Source organism: Aotus nancymaae, unplaced genomic scaffold (genome assembly GCF_030222135.1).
Source record: "Aotus nancymaae isolate 86718 unplaced genomic scaffold, 86718_ANA_hifiasm-v0.15.2.pri h1tg000049l, whole genome shotgun sequence".
Classification (NCBI taxonomy): Eukaryota; Metazoa; Chordata; class Mammalia; order Primates; family Aotidae; genus Aotus; species Aotus nancymaae.
Window position 1 is genome coordinate 3,393,609 of NW_026988463.1, and position 24,445 is coordinate 3,418,053.

The following is a 24,445-nucleotide window of genomic DNA, read 5'->3' on the forward strand; positions in this document are numbered from 1 at the left end:
CTCCGCCTCCCAGGTGCAAGCGATTCTCCCGCCTCAGCCTCTGGAGTAACTGGGATTATGGGCGCGTGCCACCATGCCCAGCTACTTTTTTGTATTTTTAGTAGAGATGGGGTTTCATCATGTTGGCCAGGCTGGTTTCGAACTCCTGACCTCAGGTGATCCACCCGCCTCGGCCTCCCAAAGTGCTGAGATTAACAGGCGTGAGCCACCAAGCCCAGCCAAGACGCCAATCTTAAAACCAATTCTCTTCAAATTGTATTCTGGAAAGCTCAGAATTGAAATATAGAGCCCAGGCTGGGTGTGGCGGCTCAGGGCAGTAATCCCAGCATTTTAGGAGGCCCAGGTGGGCAGCTCAGTTGAGGCCAGGGGTTCAAGACCAGCCTGGGCAACATAATGACATTCTCATCTGTACAAAAAAATAAGTTTTTTAATTAGCCAGGCATGGTGGTTCACACCTGTAGTCTCAGCTACTTGGGAGAATGAGGCGGGAGAATTGCTTGAGGCCAGGAGTTCGAGGTTGCCTTAGCCGAGACTGTGCCACTGCACTCCAGCCTGGGAGACAGAGCAAGACCCTGTTATATCTTGCATTACAGAACCCCTGCAACGGGAGGGCAGCTGAAGTTTCCTGCTTTACGCAGGGAATGCCGTAAACTGCCTTTCTGCCAGAATCGGACCCTGCCGTCAGCTGAGATGCCAGTGCCTTCGCGGGGTGGTGCTGCCCGCTAGCCGGGGTGGTCGGCTGGGAGCCAGCCTCGTGCCGCTGCTTTCAGTTGTCCGCCAGGCCCGGCGCTGCATGCTCTCACGAGCTTCGGGTGCGACTGCCAGGGTCTGTGCGGGGGCCGCTCGGCAGAGCCGCAGGACTCCCGCCCGGAAGCTGCGCCACCAGCGTCCGCATACGCTAGGCTGGGGAGCCTAGGGGTCTGGCCGGCCACGTCTCGGCGAACCCCTGGAGCGTAGGACACGGAAGAAACTCGCCCTCTCCACTGGCCCTCGCCATTGCCCTGCAGACAAGATCCCCGGGCTGGCTTCGCACGGGGCCTGCCCGCTCCCAAGATGGCGGCAGCGGCGCCCTCAGCGGGGCGGGGCCACGGGGGGGCGGCGGCCAATGGGCTTCCGGGCTGCGCCGCCGGCCGGGAGCGGGAGGCGGAAGTGCCGCGGGCCGCCGCCTCCGTCCCGGCTGCGGCCCCTGCCGGTTACATAACTCGTTGCGGGCTCCTTGCGGCCCCACTTCCTGGCTCCCTGCGCCTCCACGATGCGCTGAGCCCTACGACACCCTCAGCGGCCGCCGGCTCCCCCACGAGGTGAGGCGGCGCGGGGCGGCCGCCGGTGCTCGGACCTGTAGCTGGGTCGCCGAAGGAGCGGGTGGGCGGGGAGGCCGCGCCGGGGTCAGAGGGGTTGGCGCGCCCCCCGGGAACGAGTGCGCCCGCGAGGCACGCCGCCGCGCGCAGCCCTCCCGGGAGCAGGTTTCGGGTGCGGCGGCGGGGAGTGTGCGCTGGCCGGGTACGGGGGTGAGGAGGTCATGGCTCTCAGTGCTGGGTGGGAGTCGGGCCTTCTGCCTGAGGGTTGCGTCTGTGCCCGACCCCGAGACGAGTGGTCGAGACAATGTGCAACTAGAGGGTGGTCCTCATGAGTACCTGTGGGGTCTCGCGCGAGGTGAAGGGTCAGGCCTTTTCAGTCGAGTCAGCGATTTGCGCCTTCGCCCGGCTCTCGCCTGGCCTGGTCCTGGCCTGTTTTGGTACTTGTTGCACCGATTGGAGTTACTTTCGACTTGTTTGGCCTTCTGTGAACGCATAAAAGCCAGGGGCTTCGTCTAGGTCTCTCCCAGTCTTACTCTCCCAGCTTTCGGTGTTAAGATATATTCATTCCTAAAGTTTCTGGCCATTTATAGACCTACCATAGAGACCCCACGCCCCCAAATACGACTTTCTTCTCCAGATTGGGTACTTCCCAGGGAGTAGAGGGAATCTGTAGCTTTCTGTGGTTTTCTTGCTGGGAAAATTTGGGGGTAAGCTGTGAGCCTTCTCTGGACGACCACCCACAGATCTGCCTACAGTCTGGACATCAGGCAAGAGGTACGCTGGAGTAAATGTGGACGTTGGCCATTTCGTGGGTCTGTTTTCCTCTATCACGTGCTTGAGCTGAACACTTTTGTGTCACTCATTTGTCTTAAAAGGTAAACAGCCCAACAGAGTAGTTCGCTTTGGTATCTGGAGTGGTAATCAGAGGTGTCAGAACTAGAGAGAACATTGCTGTTTACAGATGTTTTCCTTTTACCAGGGCACTGAAGGCATAAAACCCTTAGTTAATGCTTGACTGAGTGAGCCATGAAAGTCATGTGACTCCAAAGGTCGGCTCTAGAAATGCAGCAGTCTTTGTAGCACTGTGATGTGGAAATACTGTGATATACGGGGTCAGTGTTCAGTGGCAGGGAAGGGGGAATCTTTAACATCATTGAATTCAAAAGGATCTGGAGCAAAAACAAATCAATACACACATGTTAGTGAACTCTTTTAAGCTCAGTTAGAGATGAGATTAAAGACCAGAAGAAAGTCGAGGGAGACTGCAGTATAAGTCCCAGAACCTTCCATACAGACAGGTTCATCACAGCACTTAAGGCTGGTCTTCATCTCCCTCCTTGTAGGATTTTCCACATTAATGTGTAGATCTGTCCTTGGAGAATGAAGCATGCATAGTTGGGCTGTGATTTGCTGGAGTTGCATCTCACCGAGCTTGCCGACACACTGGGTTTCTGTGACAATGGTTTAAACTGCGAGTAGCAAAGTCAAGGAATGGTCTGGTGTCAGCATGCCAGAATAAAACACAGACAACTTTTTGAAAGGTCTGTATATGTCCTATCTTTAGCCTCTCCCGGTTGTAACTTGAAGTGACTTTGTCAGTGTTCGTTTTTGACCAGGCCCACTCTGGAACAGTATGGAGAGTATCTTTAGATGTGACTTGTCTGGGTTGCTTAGCAACGGCACACTTCTGACTAGAATGGAAGAAAGTTCCTGGGTGTGAGGAGATTTGAGAGATAAAAGATACGTACACCTTAAAGGAGACCAGGAGGGGTCATGCCATGTCCTTGCTAACGGTGCTGGTGACTGGAGACTGTGGTGTACTGTTAGCAGCGGCAGTTAGACCAGGTGGGTACAGAATCTAGAATGGTCACGTTGCAGCCACGGGCTGGCAGATGCATAGAAGAGTCTTCAGCCCTCTGAGTTAGGGCAGCACATGACTTTGCTCTGCTGAAATAGCCCAGAGGTCCCATTTGCTTGGTGACAACTGTCACCTGAACAGAAAGCCGGCTGCTTATCAGACACTGTGTTTCCTTAAATGGCGGCTCCTTCACATCTGTGTCATCTCCATTATCTCCCCTATCCATCTCTTTCTGGAAGGAATCCACAAAGCCCTCATAGCTTTTTTTTTTTTTAAATAGGGTCTCACTCTGTCACCCAGGCTGGAATGCAGTGGCGCAATCTCGGTTTACTGTAACCTCTGCCACCTGAGTTCAAGTGATTCTCCTGCCTCAGTCTCCTGAGTAGCTGGGACTACAGGCACATGCCACCAGGGCCAGCTAATTGTTTTTGTATTTTTGGTGGAGATGGGGTTTTGCCGTGTTGGCCAGGCTGGTCTTGAATTCCTGACCCCAAGTGATCCGCCACCTCAACCTCCCAAAGTTCTGGGATTACAGGTGTGAGCCACTGCACCCAGCCTGCTCTCATAGCTTTTACACATCTTTTCTGGTTTGCAGAAACCAAGGCTGGGGTGTGGACCCTGCGTCGAAGCTGGTTCTGCCTGTGTCTGTGTAAAGTGCTTTCAAGTAAAATGCTGATCTGCAGAAAGATGCCGGAAGTTCTGGGTCTCTTTCTGGCTAAATTCAAATGCCAAATTTGATTCAGCAAATAGTTATAAGTGCCTTGAAGTGCAAAGAATGATCCAGGGTCAGGCCTCCTTCCCTACATATCATTCTTTTGATGTGTATGTATGTATGTACCTGTGTATGTTTGTTTAGAGACAGGGTCTTGCTATATTGCGCAGGCTGGTCTCAAACTCATGGCCTTAAGCCATCCTCCAACCTTAGCCTCCTGAGTCGTTGGGGTTACAAGAGTGAGCCAGTTTGCCAGGCTCTATATCATTCTTTTTAGCATAACCTCTGATAGGAGGCTGCAGGACAGTTCAGGGCTTATCTAAAGCCCAAATACTTTACACTGCTGATTAAAGAGAGACCTATGTTTGAAAACCAACTGGGCATATAATAGGATTAACATTCTGCTACCAACCCTAAGGCATTTGTGTAGTACTTTGGGAATGATAGGAAGGGGGTCTGAACTGGGGGAGCCAGGGGTTTCTGCAGGAAGTGGTTTGGGGTCCTTGTCCACAGTGAGTGGTGCTTAATGGAGCCAGAGTGCCTCACTGCGGATGTGGGCAGAGAGGTGCTAGTCACCCCAAGATGGCCACAGCTCTTAAGCTGAGATGGTCAGGTAGAGAGGAAGCAAGTAAACGCCACTCCCTAGTCCCACCTTGTCAGCAACTCAGACAGGATTCCCCATCTCTGTCTCAGCCAGGGGCCAGTGGCTAGAAGGGGCCAGACATTCTGAGAAGCCATTTCGAGAACTGGCTATGAGTGCAACAGCTTAGAGATGTTCCAATGTCTCTTTAAGTTATGAGTGAAATTATTATCCATTTTGGCCTAAAATGGACTCTTAAACCCCCATACACTTGGAATAGCATGTATTTTGTTCATTGAAGCCAGAAATAAACATTCTAAACACAGATTTAAAGTTGCAATGAAGAGGAGGTGGTTGTGGACAGACATGCAAAACAAATGTCTGAGAAAGTCTTAGTTCCCTTTGCTTCCACGAAAAGACAAAAGAAAGGTATTTTCTAATCTTTAACACACCATGTTAAAAATAGTCTTGGCCAGGCACAGTGGCTCAGCACTTTTGGAGGCCAAGGTGGGTGGATCACTAGAGGTCACAAGTTCGAGAGCAGCCTGGGAAACATAGCAAAACCCAGTCTCTACAAAAGATACAGAAATTAGCCAGGCATGATGGTGTGCACCTGTAGTCCCAGCTACTTGGGAAGCTGAGGTGGGAGGATGGCTTAAGCCGGGGAGGTGGAGGTTGTAGTGAGTTGAGATCATGCCACTGCACTCCAGTCTGGGTGATAGAGCCGGACCTTGTCTCCAAAAACAAACAAACAAAAAAACCTTTCAGTGCTATTTTTTGTTGTGTAGTTAGTGTTATTAAAAAGCAAATGGCCGGGCGCGGTGGCTCACGCCTATAATCCCAGCACTTTGGGAGGCCAAGGCGGGTGGATCACGAGGTCAAGAGATCGAGACCATGCCGGACAACAAGGTGAAACCCTGTCTCTACTAAAAAATACAAAAATTAGCTGGGCGTGGTGGCGCACGCCTGTAATCCCAGCTACTCGGGAGGCTGAGGCAGGAGAATTGCTTGAACCCAGGAGGTGGAGGTTGCGGTGAGCTGAGATCGCACCATTACACTCCAGCCTGGGTAACAAGAGTGAAACTCCATCTCAAAAAAAAAAAAGCAAATGGTATTTCTCTCTTTTCGTTTACTGTATTCCTGAAATAGGATCGATTTGGCCAGCAGAGTATTGACGTTGGGGCCCATCTTGAAAATAACTATTGAAGAAAGTAATTTCATTTTATAAAATAAGGGTAATTTTCCCTTAGGTACCAAAAAAGATTCTTTTCTGGAAAATGTTAATGCAGCAATGTTTCCCTCATTCCCTTGGCGTTCATGGGAGTGCTGTTGGATGCTTTTCCAAACTTGTTTCTTTGTGGGAGATGGCTCATTCTGACTCCTGTTGTAAACTGTTAAGAGATTATTCTTTCCAGAATCTGTTACATTCAGAATGTCTTGCTGTCTGTCATTCGCTGCCCTTTTCTTTATGCTTAGATTCAGATTACTTCGTATCTCCTCTGGCCTCCCATTTTTAACCTTTTCATTGACGTATACACACAGAAAACACATCGCTTGACAAGTTGACATGGTGTGAACATAACTTGTACACCCCCAAGCCCAGAAGACCCATGGGCCCCTTACCAGGCAAGCCCTCTCCCATTAAGGAAAACATTTTTCTTGTTGGAAGCACAAGAAACCACTAATAGCAATTGTTCTAGGGATGGGTGCGTACAGGATTCTTCATTTTTGCTTTGTGTTGCACGTGCATTCTTACTTTTCTGTGAACACGGGTTACTTTGACAATTTTAAAACAAAGACTTGAAAGGAGGACTCACCTCCTCAAGAAAAGGAAAATGCTCTTTTTGTTGTTGTTTAGATGGAGTCTCGCTCTGTCGCCCTGGCTAGAGTGCAATGGCGCGATCTCGGCTCACTGCAACCTCCACCTCCTAGGTTCAAGCAATTCTCTTACCTCAGCCTCCTGAGTAGCTGGAATTACAGGCATGTACCACCACACCCGGCTATTTTTTCTGTATTTTCAGTAGAGACAGGGTTTCACTGTTTGGCCAGGCTAGTCTTGAACTCCTGACCTTGTGATCCACCCGCCTCGGTGTCTCAAAGTGCTGGGATTACAGGTGTGTGCTGCTGTACCCAGCCAATTGGTATAATTTTAGTAGAGACAGTATTTCATCATATTGGTCAGGCTAGTTTCAAACTCTTGACCTCAAGCGATCCACCTGCCTTGGCCTTCCCAAGTGCTGGGATTACAGGCCTGAGCCTCCACACCCAGCCGAAAATGCTCTTTTTAAATGTTTTTTTTTTTTTTTAATGGTTGTCTTAAAATTTCTAAATATTTTTTAAGATTGGATTTTATATAGCCATAGAAATTACTCTTTAATGCTTACACAGGAATGCCTTAAAGTATTTTTGCAAGGCTACTCTGCCTCCCTGTCCACAGCCACCTCCTTTGTTTCTTGCAACTTTGACTCTGTGTTTAGAACATTTCTTTCTGGCATGAGTGCACAAAATGCCACGCTAGTCCAAGGCACAGAGTTTAAAGGTCAGCACTGAGTCTCTTTTAGGGCAAAATGGGTGATAATTTTACTCATAATTTGAAAAGACACTATTAAATACCCACTAAAAACAGCCTGTGAGGTTGTTTTAATATAAAAATGCAAACCGAGGCCTGGCGCCGTGGCTCACACCTGTAATCCTAACACTTTGGGAGGTCAAGGTGGGTGGATCATTTGAGCTCAGGAGTTCAAGAAGACCAGCCTGGTCAACATGATGAAACCCTGTCTCTACAAAAAATACAAAAATTAGCCGAATGTGATGACTCATGCCTGTAATCCCAGCTACTTGGGGGAGTTGAGGCAGGAAGATTGCTTGAGCTGAGGTGGTGGAGGTTGCAGTGAGCCAAGATCGTGCCACTGCACTCAAGCCTGGGCGACACAGTGAGACCCTGTCTTAAAAAAAAAAGGCAGGCTGGCCTGGGTGTGGTGGCTGAGACCTGTAATCCCAGCTACTTGGGAGGCTGAGGTAGGAGGATCCTTTGAGCCCAGGAGTTGGAGACCAGCCCGAGCGACATAGGGAGACCCGGTTTCTACTTTAAAAAAACAAATTCAACCTTGACATGGTGGCATGTGCCTGTAATCCTAGCTCTTTGGGAGTCTGAGGTGGAAGGATCCCTTGAGCCCAGAAGTTCGAGACCAGCTTGAGCAACATAGTGAGATCTTAACTCTTAAAAGAAAATCTGTGTGTGTGTGTTTGTGTTCATAATTTTCATATACAGCATCTTCAGTTTTTCTGGTAATAAAAACAATCCAAGGTCATTGCAAGAAAAGCTTCAGTAATACTGAAATGAGTGATACAGAATGGAATATCTGCCACAATTGCCCTTGTAGATTCAGGCAGAAATTTGGATTACTTATATTTTTATTTTTATTTTTTGGGACAGCGTCTCACTCTTGTTGCCCAGGCTGGAGTGCATTGGTGCAATCTTGGCTCACTGTAACCACCACCTCCTGAGTTCAGGTGATTCTCCTGCCTCAGCCTCCCAAGTAGCTGGAATAACAGGCGCCTGCCACCATGCCCAGCTAATTTTTGTATTTTTTTTTTTTGAGACGGAGTTTTGCTCTTGTTACCCAGGCTGGAGTGCAATGGCGCGATCTCGGCTCACCACAACCTCCGCCTCCTGGGTTCAGGCAATTCTCGTGCCTCAGCCTCCTGAGTAGCTGGGATTACAGGCACGCGCCACCGTGCCCAGCTAATTTTTTGTATTAGTAGAGACGGGGTTTCACCATGTTGACCAGGATGGTCTGGATCTCTTGACCTCGTGATCCACCCGCCTCGGCCTCACAATAATTTTTGTATTTTTAGTAGAAACAGGGTTTCTACTCAAGCGTTCCACCCACCTTGGCCTCCCGGAGTGCTGAGATTGCAGGCGTGAGACACTGCGCCCGGCCTCCAGAGGATCTTAAATGCAAATCCAGAGGATCTTAAATGCAAACCCAGAGAAGCAGAGGCTAAAAAGCAAAAAAGCAGCAAAACCCAGCAGATGGTGATGGAAAGTGAAGAAGCCAGGGAGGGGCAAGCGGGGATAGGAGGTGCTCTGAAACCCGACCCCCTCTTGCTGGGCTTCTTCATTTTAAACTGAGGAGCTGCCCTGTCCATCTCGCCCCCTGCCTCCTAGGCAGCACAGAACGTTTCCTGTAGCCTTAAGATCTCTGTCCAAGAACAGCAAGTTCTTGGTTGAGCCTTAGACAGGGTCCAGTCTTGGGTGTTAGTCAAGAATGCTGTTTAAGTAAATACATTTTACTGTCATTTGATTCCCAGCTCCCCGCAAACCTGGTATTATTTACAGGTAGTTTTGTGTTGTTTTGTTTTTAAACCGAAGCAATTGACCCGCTCACTCAATCTGAGTTAGGAATTGTATTCCAGGCACAACCTATCAGGCGGTTGCCTGCCATGATCCCAACTGAAAGCGTCACCGGGACAAAGGTGCTGCTCTGGTGGCCACCCTGTTGGCCCCATCCAGCCCATACCTCAGTTGTCCTGAGCTGCTCTTTCCGTGGGAACGTGAGAGCTGGGAGCGGAGGCGCGTCTGCAAGCTCATTTTCTATTCCTGAAAAAGGAAACTTGTCCGAAGCAAGAGAGGCAGCCATGGGATCCGGTCTTGGCACCACATCTTCTGGTCCCCGGTGTAGTGTTCTGTCTTCTTGGGTCATGTTCTTGTCTCTGTTCTTCCTCTTCCGCTCTTCGTCCTTGTCATCTCCACTTCTGACACCCAATAGAGCCACAAAGGCGAGCTGTCCTTCCTGCTGCCCTCCCACAATCCAGCCCTAGCCCGAAAGCAGGAAGGTGCTGTCCCCTAGGGCAGATGAGGGTTAGTACAGCAACATCGGTCGGCTTCCTCACTGGGGGAACCCTGTGTTTTGGGTGCCGTTTTGAGGAGGATGCAGAGGAATGGATTCCCTGCCTTCATCTCTGCCTTCTTCCCTGTGACCTCTGTGGGGGAAGAGCACCCCTGCTCAGCCCGGGTGATGGCGCTTCTCCTGTTTGCCGTGAGATTCCTCTAGCAAAAGCAGTGATTTTTGTGAGTGTTTAGGTAATGGTGCTGGAAAACACTGTGACACCCCGATATTTCCCCCGACATATAATCAGAGAGTCTGACTGTGCTCACTGCTCAGACCCTGATACCCAGGGTAGGGCCTGAATTTTCAGTGCAGTTTTGATAAATTAATGACCAAATGGATTCTCGGTTTGAAATGTAAGGAATGACAGAATATTCAACCCAGGGAAGGCTTCACTGGGACCCGGGACCTTGCCAGAACACCTGTGGCTGTTACTGTTGTTATCTGAGGTGTGATTAACCCGCAGCCAAATGCACAGCTTCACCCAGCAGATCCATAGGTTTTGACAACTGGGAAACAAGATATAGCACATTGCCATCGCGCTCCTCAGCTCCCCCTTCACCAGTCTGGGTGCCAGTACCAGTGACTTGTTTGGCCAGTTCTAGAGTGTCGTAAAAACAGAATCCCCCAGTGTCACTCGCCTGCCCTTGAAGAGATGTGCACCGAGTTGTATGTGGCCACTCTGTGGGTTCATAATGGTCTTCAGAGAGAGGCTGTTTGGAAATAGAGTGGTGGGTGTTTGTTTCTTGTCACTCAGTAAATGATTCACTTTCCTGCTACTCTGATGCTTTGGAAGAAGCCGGGGCTGCTGTGGAGATGGCCTGCTCTCCCGTGGGCAGCTGCTGGTTTGAGAGACAAGCCATGCGCAGTGTTAGCTGCTGATGTCCTCTATTTTTAACCCTTGAGCCCATTTCACTCATGTACAAGACAGTGGCCTGTATCTGTCACTATTGTATTTTTCCTTTTCTCCCCTGCTCCGCCCAAAAGACAGAAGCATGGAGTTGGTGAGTGTTGGATTTTTGAAGCCAGTAAACCTTGCAGCTGCAAGTGGTCTTTCATTATTGTGGTATGGAGGAGTGCGTGCTAATCTCCCTTGAGCTTCTCTTGAGCAGAAGCCTGGTGTGCTAACAGGCAGGACTGGGGCGGTGGTTTGATAGGAAGAGGGAGAAGGTGGCCCGAGAGGGAGATCCACTGAGATGTGAGCTGCTTGGAGTTTGGGGCAGGGATTCCTGGGGAGGGCCTCTGAATTTTGGAGGGGGGCAGCTGTTAGTGTGGAGTTTGGGGCAGGGATTCCTCGGGAGGGCCTCTGGATTTTGGAGAGGGGCGGCTGTTGGTGTGGAGTTTGGGGCAGGGATTCCTGGGGGAGGGCCTCTGGATTTTGGAGAGGGGCGGCTGTTGGTGTGGAGTTTGGGGCAGGGATTCCTGGGGGAGGGCCTCTGGATTTTGGAGAGGGGCGGCTGTTGGTGCACCTTCATCAGCATGCTGGGGCAAAAAGGGGGGTGAGTGAGGAATAAGTGTTTGAATGGCAGGAGCGGAGCAGAGCAGAAAGCTGGCAGCAGGTGTTGAGCTGTAAGTGGTTCCGTTGCCTGGAAAGGAGGTGGCAAGGAGGCCTGCCCAAGATGGGTGCCCACAGGGTGTGGGCAGCCTGTCAAGAGGGGAGCTTGTGCAAAAGAGAAGATTGAAAATGTCAGACGGGTGCTTGGGCCAGAGAGAAAGAGACTAAGGAGCTGGACCAGGGGTTTGTGGGCGCGGCCTTTGGTAGCAGCGTCTCATGCGGTGTTCCCAGCCACCCTGAGGGAGATGGGAGAAACTTCAGGTCACAGCTGAGAAGCAGAAGCAAATGGCAGGAGAGCAGTCTCAACACCTGAGATCCCTGCAGGGTCTGGGAGCACCTTGGGGGCTCAGAGTGTAGGTAGAGACTGGCAGGGAGGACCTGTGGGCAGCAAAGAATAGAAGGGAGGGCAGGGCGATGTGGCTATGGCTGGCTGAACATTGGGAGTCTGCTCCTGAGGTCATGGGCAGAGGCCAGGGCACCTCTCAAGCCATTAAGAGGAGAGGGTGACCTCTCCAAGTGCAGTGTGACTCCTTGGTCTGGAAGCAGTGCCTTCGGAGAAGGAGGAGGCCCCTGTGGACTTGTGGCATCAGGACAGGGTCTAGCCGAGGAGAGAGGGCACCAGGAAGTAGGGTTGTTTTTTGACTTTCTTACCTGGAGTGCAAGTAGAGCACCTGTGGGCATCATGAGGGTGCCAGGAAACCCTTCTGGTAACTGAAACGCAGTCCATTCTGTGTCCCCCAGATTCTGAATTCCCAGCACCTGACAGTGGTGGGGGATGGCGGGTGCACCTGTGGGTGCTGGAGATGTCTTGGTGGCCCTTCCTGCAGTTTTGCTCCATGGCTCCTTTCGGCTGAGCACATGGGGCTCCTAGGCAGTTGTTACTGATGGAGGATATCAGCGTTCTTGGCATCTTGAACAAATAATTGGACAAAAGGGCACAAACAAAGCAAGAAAAGAATGAAGCAACCAAAACAGATTTATTGAAAACGAAAGTATACTCCATAGGGTAGGAGCGGGCCCTGGTTACACAAGTTTCTGGGGTTTAAATACCCTGGGGTGTCACCGACACAGTTGGTTTTGCATCAGAACTGGCCCACACTTCCGCCTCGGCCTTGGATGTTACGGGGTTTAGTAGCTTTGTCCCAGAGGTTCAAAGTGTGGGTAAGCTGTTTCTGGGTTTGCCAGTTTTCTTAGCTTTGAGGGGAAAGGGACTGGGAGCCTGCCCTCAGCTGGCCTCCTGAAGACACGGTACCCGTGCTTGAGTCACATGCCCAGTGTCCTTTCGCATTTTGAGACCTCAGTGGATGTGTGGGCCCTGAGCAGCATCCCCCCACTGACAGTGAACCAGACGCTGACCCCCTGCGATTTGAGTGCATGTCAGTGCCAGCCACGTGCGCAGGGCCCACCGTTCCCAGGAACACAAGGTCCCGCGGCCCCTGGTAGCAGCTGCAGCACACAGCACTGCTTTCCAGAGCTCTCAGTGCAGACACCAGAGGCCTTCCATTCAGTCATCTGCAAAACCCGCCGTCCACATTGGAAACTCAGTCTCTCTGGAATGAGAAATTTGGTTGGTTTTAATTAAGAACGTTTTTAAACATCCACATGGCGTACCGGTCACCCAGATCTAACCCTCATTAACATTTTGCCACTTTTTTGCTCCAACTAAATTAAATTCTAGAACAGTCATTTTGCTCCTGCATATCTGCTGTGCATCCCTTAATATAAAATATGGACTTTTTGTACATAACCACAGGCTTTTCTCGCACCTGAACGGATGAACACCTTCATCTGTTTCTTTGTGTGTTTTTTGCCATCTATTTTGTTTTGTTTTATTTTTGAGTCAGAGTCTCACTCTGTCACCCAGGCTGGAATGCAGTGATTCCATCTCAGCTCACTGCAGCCTCCGCCTCTCGGGTTCAAGCGATTCTTGAGCTTCAGACTCCTGAGTGGCTGGCATAACAGGTGCACCACCATGCCCGGCTAGTGTTTGTATTTTCAGTAGAGATGGGGTCTGTTAGTCCGTTTTCGCGATGCTGATAAAGACATACCTGAGATTGGGTAATTTATAAAGGAAGGCGGTCTAATGGACTCACAGTTGCACGTGGCTGGGGAGGCCTCACAATCATGGCGGAAAGTGAAAGGCATGTCTTGGTGGCAGGCAGAGAGAATGAGAGCCAAGCAAAAAGGGAAACCCCTTATAAACCCATCAGATTTCATGAGACTTATTCACTGCCCCAAGAACAGTATGGACGAAACCACTCCCATGATTCAGTTACCTCCCACCGGGCCCCTCCCACAACATGTAGGAATTTTGGGAGCTACAATTCGAGGTGAGGTTCGGGTGGGGACACAGCCATACCATATCACAGTATTTCACCATGTTGGGAAGTCTGGTCTTGAACTCCTCACCTCAAGCAGTCCACCTGCCTTGACCTCCCAAAATGCTAGGGATACAGGTGTGAGCCACCATGCCTGGCCCCAGCTAACTTTTTTTTTTTTTTTTTTTTTGTGACAGAGTCTCTCTCTGTCACCCAGGCTGAAGTGCAGTGGCACGATCTGGGCTCACTGCAACCTCTGTCTCCTAGGTTCAAGTGATTCTCATGCCTCAGCCTCCCGAGTAGCTGGGACTACAAGTGCATGCCCCGACATCCAGCTAATTTTTTGTATTTTTAGTAGAGATGGGATTTCACGGTGTTAGTCAGGTTGGTCTCTATATCCTGACCTCGTGATGCGCCTGCCTCAGCCTCCTAAAGTGTCGGGATTACAGGTGTGAGCTACAGCACCTGGCCCAGCTATTTTTAAAGGGTCTAGATTGAACAGTGCATGGATCCAGAACCCTGGGAGCAAAGGAGTGGGCATAAGGGTGTAGTAGGGGGGTGAGTTTAAAGAGGCTTCTCTCTATGAAGCAGAGCCTGAACTACTTGTCACCCCTGACGTTGAACTAGGAGCTGAGAACTACAGAGGTTAGGAGTCAGAGCAGAGCTGCTCAGGATGTCACTGTTGGCTCTGTCCCAGGTCAAGGCTGGACCATGCCGAGTGTCAGCTTGTGGGCGCTCAAGGCTGGTGTAGAGGGGTACCGCCTCCCTGCCAGCACTGTCCTGGCACTTGGACCCCATCAGCTCATTCCAGCACAGAACCACCCTGGGAAGAGGCCTGGCCATCTCCATTTCACAGAAGAGTCTCCAGGAATCTGATTAGCTGAGGCTGAGCTGGCAGAGACCACATTTGGTGTCCAAATTCTTCCCCTTGTCAGGAAAGGGAGGGTTGTGCAGAAGCCTGGACACTGGATGGCCGTGGGTGCTTCCCGCCCACGGCAGCAGGAGGCGCGGGAGCCCAGAGAGGCTAGGCTCAGCCCTCCAGTGGAGTGGGGACTGCCAGCTAAAGACGAGGCCTGTCCTGGGAGCCCAGGGGCTTTGCCTCCACACCTTGCACCTGCCCCCAGCCGCTTTCACCGGCGAGTTTAACAGCCTTTCCTGATTCTTGCTTGACTCAGTCATTTCTGTTGGTGATTCCATAGTGGTGACTTTCTAATTCTGTCATTATTTCTACTTTTAGCCAGCATTCTTCTGTAAAAAAGAACTTTTCCTCAACCCTAAGATGAACTACACAATTCCTCCTAAGAAAGCAGGATGAATGCAATATCTTTTCCCATTTATTTATGGGTTTGTTTATTTATTTATTTTTAGAGACAGGGTCTTGCTATGTTCCAGGCTGTTCTCAAAATCCTGGGCTTAAGTGATCCTCTCACCTCAGCCTCCCAAACTGCTGGGATTACAGGCATGAGCCACCATGTCCAGCCTTCCATCCTTTCCCTTTTTTTTTGAAACGAAGTCTCACTCTGTTGCCCAGGCTGGAGTACGATGGTGCAATCGGCTCATTGCAACCTCTACCACCTGGGTTCAAGCAATTGTCCTGCCTCAGCCTCTGCAGTAACTGGGATTATAGGTGCCCACCACCACACCTGGCTACTTTTTGTATTTTTGGTAGAGATGGGATTTCGCCATGTTGGCCAGGCTGGTCCTGAACTCCTGAGTGCCGGGAATACAGGGCCTGAGCTGCCACTCCCGGCCCCATTCTTTCCTTTTAATGGCCACTTTCCACCTTAAAGAACAAAGGCTTCTGTTCTTCCCTTCTCGGTGCGCAGCACTTGGCCAGCCAGCCAGCCTGCCTTCCTCCATTTCTCTCTTCCTTTGTATAATAACTTCCTTGTTACATGAGACACGGTGGAGGCTGCTCCCCCAGCCCCTGGATTAAATGCTCTTTCCTGATTGAAAAGAGTCGTTGGCCACTTGTGACCCCCGACTTGAACTGTGTCCCCCAAAGTCTCTTCCTTTCTGCCCAGGAGTGTTCACTTGCTGGGTGGGGAGGCGAGATTGGGTGTGACCCACTCAGCACAGACCCACGCCCCAGTGATAAAGCCAGCTGGCGCCACTTCCCCTGCAAATCCAGTCATTCACTGCCTTGGCCGCCGGGCTGCTTTGAAGAGGGATGAGGCATGGTGGCTGCTGAACCTACAACTGTCGTCAGCAGCCATCGACTGGGGTTGAGAGAAGTCAGGCTGGCTGGGGCCGTTGACCCTCGGAAGGACCGCTGCCCTGAGATGTGAGACCAGCCAGGGAGGAGCCAGGGGCAGCTCAGATGGGGAGAGAGGAGAGAGACAGGCTGGCCAGGGCTTCCCTGAGCTGGGGCCGAGCAGCAAGGGTCCTGGTCCCCATCCTGCCTGCCCTCCTGGGCCTGGGTCTCCTCAGCAGAGGGGGTGACTGCAATGCGTGCTGCAAGCGTGGTCATGAGGGGCAGGGCGCTCTGCGTGGTGGCTTAGGAGTGTCCACCTGTGAGACAAACCCTGTGCTCTCCTGTCTCGCTTGCCTCACAAGATGAGCATCAGGAGGACCAGGCTGTGAGATGACGCTGCCCGCTCTCTTGACAGGTGTGAATGACAGAGGTGGTACCATCCAGCGCGCTCAGCGAGGTCAGCCTTCGCCTCCTCTGCCACGATGACATAGACACTGTGAAGCACCTGTGTGGCGACTGGTTCCCCATCGAGTAAGTGGAGCAGACTCAGGGTTGGGGAGAGCACGCGATCCTCAGGTGCGCAGCTGGGGAAGGCCTCTTGGACCCTTAATGCCACGCCGCGGAAATGACCTGGAGGGGCCTTGGGGGTCCCGGGTCACCCAGCTTATCCGGGGACCCCTGTTCCTGGGCTCTCTCCACCTCTCAGGGTGTGCAGAGTGCCCCAGAAGGGCTCTGTGAGAGACTTCAGTTACAGAGCTATCGGGTGTGGTGCTATTTATAATTCAGAAAATTTAGAAGCAACTCAAGTATCTTAATAGCAAGGAGCTGGTTACATGCATTAGAGTAATTAGAGTATCTGCATATAAAAGTGCAATATTACTCAGCCAGGAAAAAAAAAAAACCGTCAAAGAGGTGTATTTTTTGATAGGGAAATTTTTTTTTTACAAGATATTAAAGGAAAAAAGGCAGACTAGAAAACAATATGTACCATGATCCTATTTTTATTCGAAAACGTGGACAAGATAAAATTTTACAAGGATATTTGTGAACCCGGGGGTGAAAAAAAATGTACAAGGGTGTATATACCGTTTGACCGTGTCTCAGCAGTTTGAGGTGGGCAGGTTATTATGAGGGCCTGTGAGGTTTTTGTTTTTTCTTGTCCGTATTGCCTACATTATATGCACATACAGCTTTTGTGATGAAAACAGTTGACACATACTTTGAAAATGGAAAATAAGATCTTGCCCAGCCATCAGCATTTCCATCATGTTCACCTCAGATGCTCTTGGCAGGGTGGTAGCAGGGGCCTCTGTGACAGTTCCCACTTCCACAGAGGTATGTGGGCTGGCAGTGGCTTCATGAGTTAAAAAACCGTCCTGGGCTGGGTGCAGTGACTCACACCTACAATCCCAGACAGGCCTATCACCTGAGGTCAGGAGTTCACAACCAGCCTGGCCAACATGGTAAAACCTCATCTGTATTAAAAATACAAAAATTAAGGCCAGGCGCGGTGGCTCGCGCCTATAATCCCAGCACTTTGGGAGGCCGAGGTGGGTGGATCACGAGGTCAAGAGATCGAGACCATCCTGGTCAACAAGGTGAAACCCCATCTCTACTAGAAATACAAAAATTAGCTGGGCATGGTGGTGCGCGCCTGTAGTCCCAGCTACTCGGGAGGCTGAGGCAGGAGAATTACTTGAACCCAGGAGGCAGAGGTTGCGGTGAGCCGAAATCGTGCTGTTGCACTCCAGCCTGGGTAACAAGAGTGAAACTCTGTCTCAAAAAAAAAATACAAAATACAAAATTAGCCAGGCATGGTGGCACACACCTGTAATCCCAGCTACTCAGGAGGCTGAGGCAGGAGAATCGCTTGAAGCCGGGAGGCAGAGGTTGCAGTGAGTGAGCTATCATGCCGCTGAATTCCAGCCTGGTGACAAAGTAAGACTCTGTCTCAAAAATAAAAATAAAAGAATGTTCTTCAGCCCAGCAGTTTCACTGCTAGAAACTAATCTAGAGAAATAAAAGCTGCAATGAGTGCGTAGATCAGACCCTGCCCAGGGCTGCCTGAGAGCCAGTGGAGCCACGCTGGACTGTGGGCCTCAGCCACGTGAGCCGCCCAGCCTGCCCATCTCTCCTCAAGCCTTGTGGGCCTGAGGCCTCAGGTTCCCAAGATGGTGACATGAACTGGGCTGTGAGGCGGCAAAATAACCCACACACCCATGAAACCCCACGTGCCTCTGCCTTCTTGACCTTGTAACTCTGGGGCTGGAGCTGTATTCGCCTGTTACTGACCGTGTCCTGGGCCTTTATGCCCACTGTTCTTCCTTCTCTGCTCCTCTTGGAGGGTCTTGGCCACATTCTTGGTAAGCATCCCTTAGCAGCCTCACGTTGCCCTTAAGGGCAGGTTCCTCCCTGTTCACGGAGGCGTTGTAAACTCAGATCGTGTAGCTGTGAACCTGGCTCTTCCTCGAACCACTCACTCCCCTGGTCTTTAGCGTCTAGAAGTCTCACAAATTCTCATAGGCACTCTTCCAAGTGTTTGAGGGTAACAAGGACCCTAAAATCGTCACTCACCTGGTGGAGGAACAGGGCCCTGCTGGTGACCTTCCATGAGTTGCTTCCATGGAGCCAATTTCATGTCGGATAAAATTATTTTTCCCGTCAGAGATCCCCAGTCCTGTCTAGACAGGTCACTGCTTTAAGAAGGTGGCTATGACGGGTAGAGACCGAGTGATGGGCAAACTCCTCGTCAGCCTTAGAGCAGCAGGCAGAAGCGACCCAGAGCCTCCTGTGGTTCTGATGTCTAGGGCATAACTTTAGTTGGACTTGACCTGTGGCAGGTTCACCTGAGTATGTTCTCTTCTCAGGTACCCAGACTCATGGTATCGTGATATCACATCCAACAAGAAGTTCTTCTCCCTTGCTGCAACCTACAGAGGCGCCATTGTGGGAATGATAGTAGCTGAAATTAAAAACAGGACCAAAATACATAAAGAGGTACGTGTGTGTGGTGATGACTTGGCAGTCACTGCGATGGAATCATGCCGCCTGCCCCTCGGCCATTGTTCAAGGAGTCTGTGACCCGAGGAATCCAAGTGGCCAACGACGCTGGTCCCCGGCTGGTGCTTTTCTGTGTGTGTGTGTGTGTGTGTGATTTCATGGCACGTGGGCCTCTAGTCATACCCAGCAGCAGGCTTCATAACCACTGTCGTTCCGAAGCAGGAATGAGCACAGATGATGCATTGAGAATCTGCGGTTAAAACGTGATATGAAAAGATCCCTGATTTGTGTTGGCGGCAGTGTCATAGAAACCGCTAAGACTGCTTTAGCCTGTTGAAGGATGCTAGTTACATACAGTTCGGGGTCAGGGAAAGTAAAGACATAATTGTTTTTCCCCTCTAACTTAACAGAGCCCTTCAAGATCTATCTATCTAAGAACCCCCTGGGCATCTGTGGACCCGCCTCAACCCCACTCCAGGCTAGCAAACCCCACTCTGAATGTAAACAGTAAGGCCATAGCCACAATGGCCACATTGTTCCAGGTGGTTGACTTTGGTCAACATTCTGCCTGACAGTGTTGGTCATCCCAGCATCTGAAGTAGTGTTTACCACCTGGGGATTTAGCCAAGGAGGGAAAAACCCACCAACTGGCAGATGAGATGGTTTAGTTTGTTTGGCTTGAGGTAATTTCTTTAGAAGTTCAAGAAGGGCTGGGCTCGGTGGCTCATGCCTATAATCCCAGCACTTTGGGAGGCCCAGGTAGGCAGATCACTTGAGGTCAGGAGTTCGAGACCAACCTGGCCAACTTGGCGAAACCCTGTCTCTACTAAAAGTAAAAATGAAAGTAAATTAGCCAGGCATGATGGCACACGCCTATAATCCCAGCTACTTGGGAGGCTAAGGCACAAGAATCTCTTGAACCTGGGAGGCAGTGGAGGTTGCAGTGAGCCAAGATTGCACCACTGCACTCCAGCCTGTGTGACAGAGTGAGATTCTGTCTCTAAATAAGTAAACAAATAAAAGTTCAAGAGGGAGGCACGTCTCTCCCTTTAAGGACCCAAATCCACTGGCATCTACCCTGTTTTCCCTGTGGTCGTGTTCTGTCTGGCACAGACCTTTTCTCTCCTGAGTCACTTTTCCTGTCCTAGCTTCCTCCTGAGCTTTTTTTTCTTTGATTTTTAAGTGCTAAGATGTAGCAGAAAGCAAGTGTCAACATCCTTTTGATCTCTCCTTTTTTTTTTTGAGACCGAGTTTCACTCTTGTTGCCCAGGCTGGAGTGCAGTGGCGCAGTCTTGGCTCACTGCTACCTCCGCACCCCAGGTTCAAGCGATTCTCCTGCCTCAGTCTTTTTTTTTTTTTTTTGAGACTGAGTCTCACTCTCACTAGGTGCCAGGCTGGAGTGCAGTGGTGCGATCTCGGCTCACTGCAATCTCCGCCTCCCAGGTTCAAGCAATTCTCCTGCCTCAGCCTCTCGAGTAGCTGGGACCACAGGTGCGCACTACCACGCCCAGCCAATTTTTGTATTTTTTAGTAGAGACGGGGTTTCACCATGTTGGCCAGGATGATTTTGATCTCTTGACCTCGTGATCTACCCACCGCAGCCTCCCATAGTGTTGGGATTACAGGCGTGAGCCCCCGCACTCAGCCTCCCAAAGTGCTAGGATGACATGCGTTAGCCACTGTGCCTGGCCCTCTTTTTTTTTTTTTGAAACAGAGTCTTACTGTCTCCCAGGTTGGAGTGCAGTGGCATGATCCCAGTCCTGGCTCACTGCAGCCTTCACCTCCTAAGTAGCTAGGATTTTAGATATGCACCACCATGCCCAGCTAATTTTTAGTGGAGACAGAGTTCCACCATGTTGGCCAGGCTGGTCTAGAACCCCTGGCCTCAAGTGATCCACCTGCCTAAGCCTCCCATAGTGCTGGGATTACAGGCGTGAGCCACCATACCTGGCCCAATCTCTCCTCTTGATGGGACACATGGTCCGCACCTTCCCCCCATGACTCATTCCCCTGAACCCCCTCCGCCTCCGGGTGGCTTTTCCTGAGTGTCCTGTGGTGACTGTGCCTGCCCCCAGGTGGTGGCCAGGTCTCTTCCTCCTCTTGAATGTGTTTGTGTTCCCCTGAGACCGACATGGGGACCCTTTTGCTTGTGTTCACGGCTCTCAGGAGAGGACCCTTATGGCCTGTACGTTGGCATCCGTTCGCCTCGGCCCTTCCTTTCAAAATGAGTGAGTTCAAGGCCAAGGCAAAGCAAAGCCTGTTAAGAGATGTCAGTCGGGAAACACCCTGCCTGTGGGCCTGGAGTAACAAGAGTGATAAGGACGCCTTCCTCACTGGACTGATATGTCCAGGTGAGCTGTGGCTTGAAGAGCTCTGGGAGAGCAGGGAGCCGGGACAGGCCAACCCCAGCCCAGCAAGTCGGAGCAGAAAGGCCTTCTTGTCTTTAGAAGTTGGAAGATGAAGGGTGGGGTGCGGTGGCTCACGCCTGTAATCCCAGCACTTTTGGAGGCCAAGGTGGGTCGATCATGAGGTCAAGAGATCGAGACCATCCTGGTCAACATGGTGAAACCCCGTCTCTACTAAAAATACAAAAAATTAGCTGGGCGTGGTGGCACTTGACTGTAATCCCAGCTACTCAGGAGGCTGAGGCAGGAGAATTGCCTGAACCCGGGAGGCGGAGGTTGCGGTGAGCTGAGATCGCACCATTGCACTCCAGCCTGGGTAACAAGAGCAAAACTCCGTCTCAAAAAAAAAAAAAAAAAAAGAAGAAGTTGGAAGATGATAAGAGCCTCATGCTAATCAGATTCATGACTCCCACCCAGAATTCTACCTCTAAAACCAAGAGATGGTGGGGTGGCTGTACGCAGGTGTGGCGGTGTTCTCTGCCTGTGGAGGCAGCAGAGAGTGCTGGACGGCCACCCAAGTCTCCCTTCTCCAAGACCACCTGGGGCAGTGTGTGATTCTTTAACTGAACTTTGCATTTGTCCACTGTCCTTCATCCCGGTGTGCCAGGTGACAGCATGCATTCCCATTAGGCCCACGCGGTGCTGTGTAGTTGCTCCCTTCATGCCATAACTTAACCTCAGGCTGGCATCAGAGCTTCCTTCCTGTCCTTGGCTAGGCCTCCTGCACATCCCCGAGAGAAGCTCCTTGTGTGTGTGTTCTTATTTCAGCAGCTTTTCACCAGAAGGACGAGGATGCTCTCATTTCCGTGGGGAGTGGGGGCAACTCTCCAGCACCTCTTGATTCTGCCCCTCCCGTTCGGTGTCCGTCTGGCTGTTGTGGTGGGGAGTTGGTGGGGAGTCGGTGTGGAGCTGGCCTGGGCTGGGCTGTGCAGTGAGCCGTGCACCAGGAGCGTGAGCCTGACTTTCTCTGTGACTCTTCCTCTAGGATGGAGATATTCTAGCCTCCAGCTTCTCTGTTGATACGCAAGTTGCGTACATCCTGAGTCTGGGCGTCGTGAAAGAGTTCAGGAAGCATGGCATCGGTAAGAGCAGCCAGGCTCACAGCTTGGCACCCACCCCACCCCCATTCCGCCTGCACCATCTCTTCCCCCGCCCCGACGAATCTGGCCCTTGAATGTCCCTCAGTCTCATCTTCCATCCTCATCCCCATCTTGGGCCAGACCTTCATCATCCCTCCCCTGCCAGCATGGCCACCACCTTCAGCCATCCTCTTTCCACACGTTCCCAGGCCTTTCTGCCACAGCCTCACTCAGCCCCCAGGATGGAGCTGAGGAAACAGGCACCTCTCACTCTTGCTGCCACCACATACACAACTCATGTCTGTTCACTGAGTGCTCACGATCCCAAGTAGAAAGCGTGAACACACAGGACGAGGCAGCACTCACCACCATTTCTCCGATGTCCCATCCCACTCGGCCACACGGCCAGTGAGCAGCAGAGTCTTCAGTAACTTGAAACCCAGGCCCGTCTAGTCCATGTTTTCCTGGGCTCACGTTGACCCCGTTTGTTGTCTGAAAGTGAGCCTCCTTGCGAATCCAGCCCATGGGAGGGCGCTACCAGGCCACCTCTGCAGTCCCTCTCAGTGGTTTGTAGCTACCAGGCTCCATCTGGCTGTAAGAATTTAAGGGCTTGACGGTGGTGAGGGAAGGCTGGTCTCTGATACAGTGGGCCGAGACATATCTGGGAGACTCCTGCAAAGCCCCCATCCCAGCCCAGTCATCCTTCCTTCCTAACTGCCCTGCCTGCATAACCTTCACCTCTTCTCCCCAAGGTTCCCTCTTACTTGAAAGTTTAAAGGATCATATATCAACCACCGCCCAGGACCACTGCAAAGCCATTTACCTGCATGTCCTCACCACCAACAACACAGCAATAAACTTCTATGAAAACAGAGACTTCAAGCAGCACCACTATCTCCCCTATTACTACTCCATCCGAGGGGTCCTCAAAGATGGCTTCACCTATGTCCTCTATATCAACGGCGGCCACCCTCCCTGGACAATCTTATATCCTTAACTTCTGTGGGAGAGGGACTGTGGCTTCCTGGCCATGAGGGTAGAGCCAGTGAGCAAGCTGGAGCTGTGGTCCCCCTCAGATGATACTCAGGTGGCTAAGCTTATGGACACTTCTCTCCCTCACCTGATCATGTTGTGGGTAAATCTGACGCACGTTTGGGTAAATCGAGTTGCACATGTTACCATGTTGGCCGGGCAGGTCTTGAACTCCTGAGCCTAAATGATCTGCCTGCCTCAGCCTCCCAAAGTGCTGGGATTATAGGTCTGAGCCCCCGAGCCCAGCTGGAGAGCCTCCTGCTCCAATTGCACTGGGGATCAGCAGTGCACAAAATAGACAGGAGCCCCTGTCCTCCCAGGAAACAAGTGCGGTGAAAAGAGGTTTTTACTTTTTTTGAACACGTGGGTTCATACGTTCCTTTTAGGGTGCATGACCCAAAGATGTGCCCTTCCCTGCTTCCTCCCCCTTAAATCTCACTGGCCCCTGACAGGTTGGAGGGAAGCCAGGAAACTTTATAATAGTCACAGAGCGTGGCCCAAAAAATGGCTGTGCATGTGTTTTCAAATGCATGCATCTAAGATTTATTAATTACACAGAATAATAAGCAGGAAAGAGACAGGAGATTCCACACTCCGCAGGCCTTCTAGCTTGTGTGACGATGTCTGCAGGGGGTCAGTACTGTTGATCCCCTCCTTGTCGTAAGGACAGGGCTTCGTCCCTCTTGCTGCCCTAAGGGTTGAGAATCTAGAGAGAACCAGAAACACTTGTTCTTCTGCCAGGCCCCTTCCCCACTCCCCATCCACCCCTGGATGTGGTATCCACATGCCTGCAGCCTCACCCAGAAGACCTTTCTGTCCCCAGACCCCACCCTTTGTTATTTTGCACAGCAGAGGCCACTTGGTCTCATGAGCCTTTCCAGCTCTGCAGAGGCTTGGTGGGCTCTCGACCGCCCGAGCGTGGTATGCCATCTGTACACAGTCCCACAGGCCACTGTGTGGACCCCTGATGACTGTGCCCCAGCGAGCGTGGTCAGGGCAAGTTGGAATCTTCCTTAACGGAGCCCCACAGACTACATCCAGCACCTGGGCTCTGCGCTAGCCAGCCTGAGCCCCTGCTCCATCCCACACAGAGTCTACCGCCAGGCCCACAGCCTGCTCTGCAGTTTCCTGCCATGGTCAGGCATCTCTTCCAAGAGTGGCATCGAGTACAGCCGGACCATGTGATGTTGGCTGGGCAGCCGCCACCAGGCCCCACCCCTCGGCCCCCTGCAGAGCCCACCTTCCTGTCTATCTGACCCCTGCTATCTTCTGCAAGGAGCTGGTGGCCACCTACCGGGCTCGTCGGCCTGCCCCAGCTGCAGGCCCGGTGCTACACGGGCTCGGGAACAGAACGTCATGGGCACACACAGAGTGTGCCCATCCCTGGCAGGTACGCCACAGCAGACGGGAGGGTATGGGAGCTTGGTGCTTCCAGCACAAAAGCAGAAGGCCCTGGATGGGCACAGAGAATGGCAGAGCTGGAAGGGGCTGTGGGGATGCAGAGTTCACCACCTTGTCCAAC

The 24,445-nt window shown here is 51.6% G+C and overlaps 1 protein-coding gene across 2 annotated transcripts in view; it reads left to right on the forward strand.

Moving 5' to 3' along the window:
- NAA60 (N-alpha-acetyltransferase 60, NatF catalytic subunit) overlaps positions 1 to 24,194 on the forward strand; it is a 36,672-nt gene extending 12,478 nt beyond the window's left edge. The window contains exons 1-6 of one of the 2 annotated variants that reach the window (XM_012441745.2): positions 1,196 to 1,301; positions 15,823 to 15,938; positions 18,275 to 18,404; positions 21,798 to 21,894; positions 22,644 to 22,878; positions 23,952 to 24,194. In XM_012441745.2, coding sequence (XP_012297168.1) covers positions 15,829 to 15,938; positions 18,275 to 18,404; positions 21,798 to 21,894; positions 22,644 to 22,878; positions 23,952 to 24,108 — 729 coding nt within the window. In that variant the 5' untranslated portion in view covers positions 1,196 to 1,301; positions 15,823 to 15,828 and the 3' untranslated portion in view covers positions 24,109 to 24,194. Of the gene's footprint in view, positions 1 to 1,195; positions 1,302 to 15,822; positions 15,939 to 18,274; positions 18,405 to 21,797; positions 21,895 to 22,643; positions 22,879 to 23,951 lie in introns of those variants that run through there. The other variant, XM_064362387.1, reaches the window with a different exon arrangement.
- Positions 24,195 to 24,445: the final 251 nt, after the last annotated feature.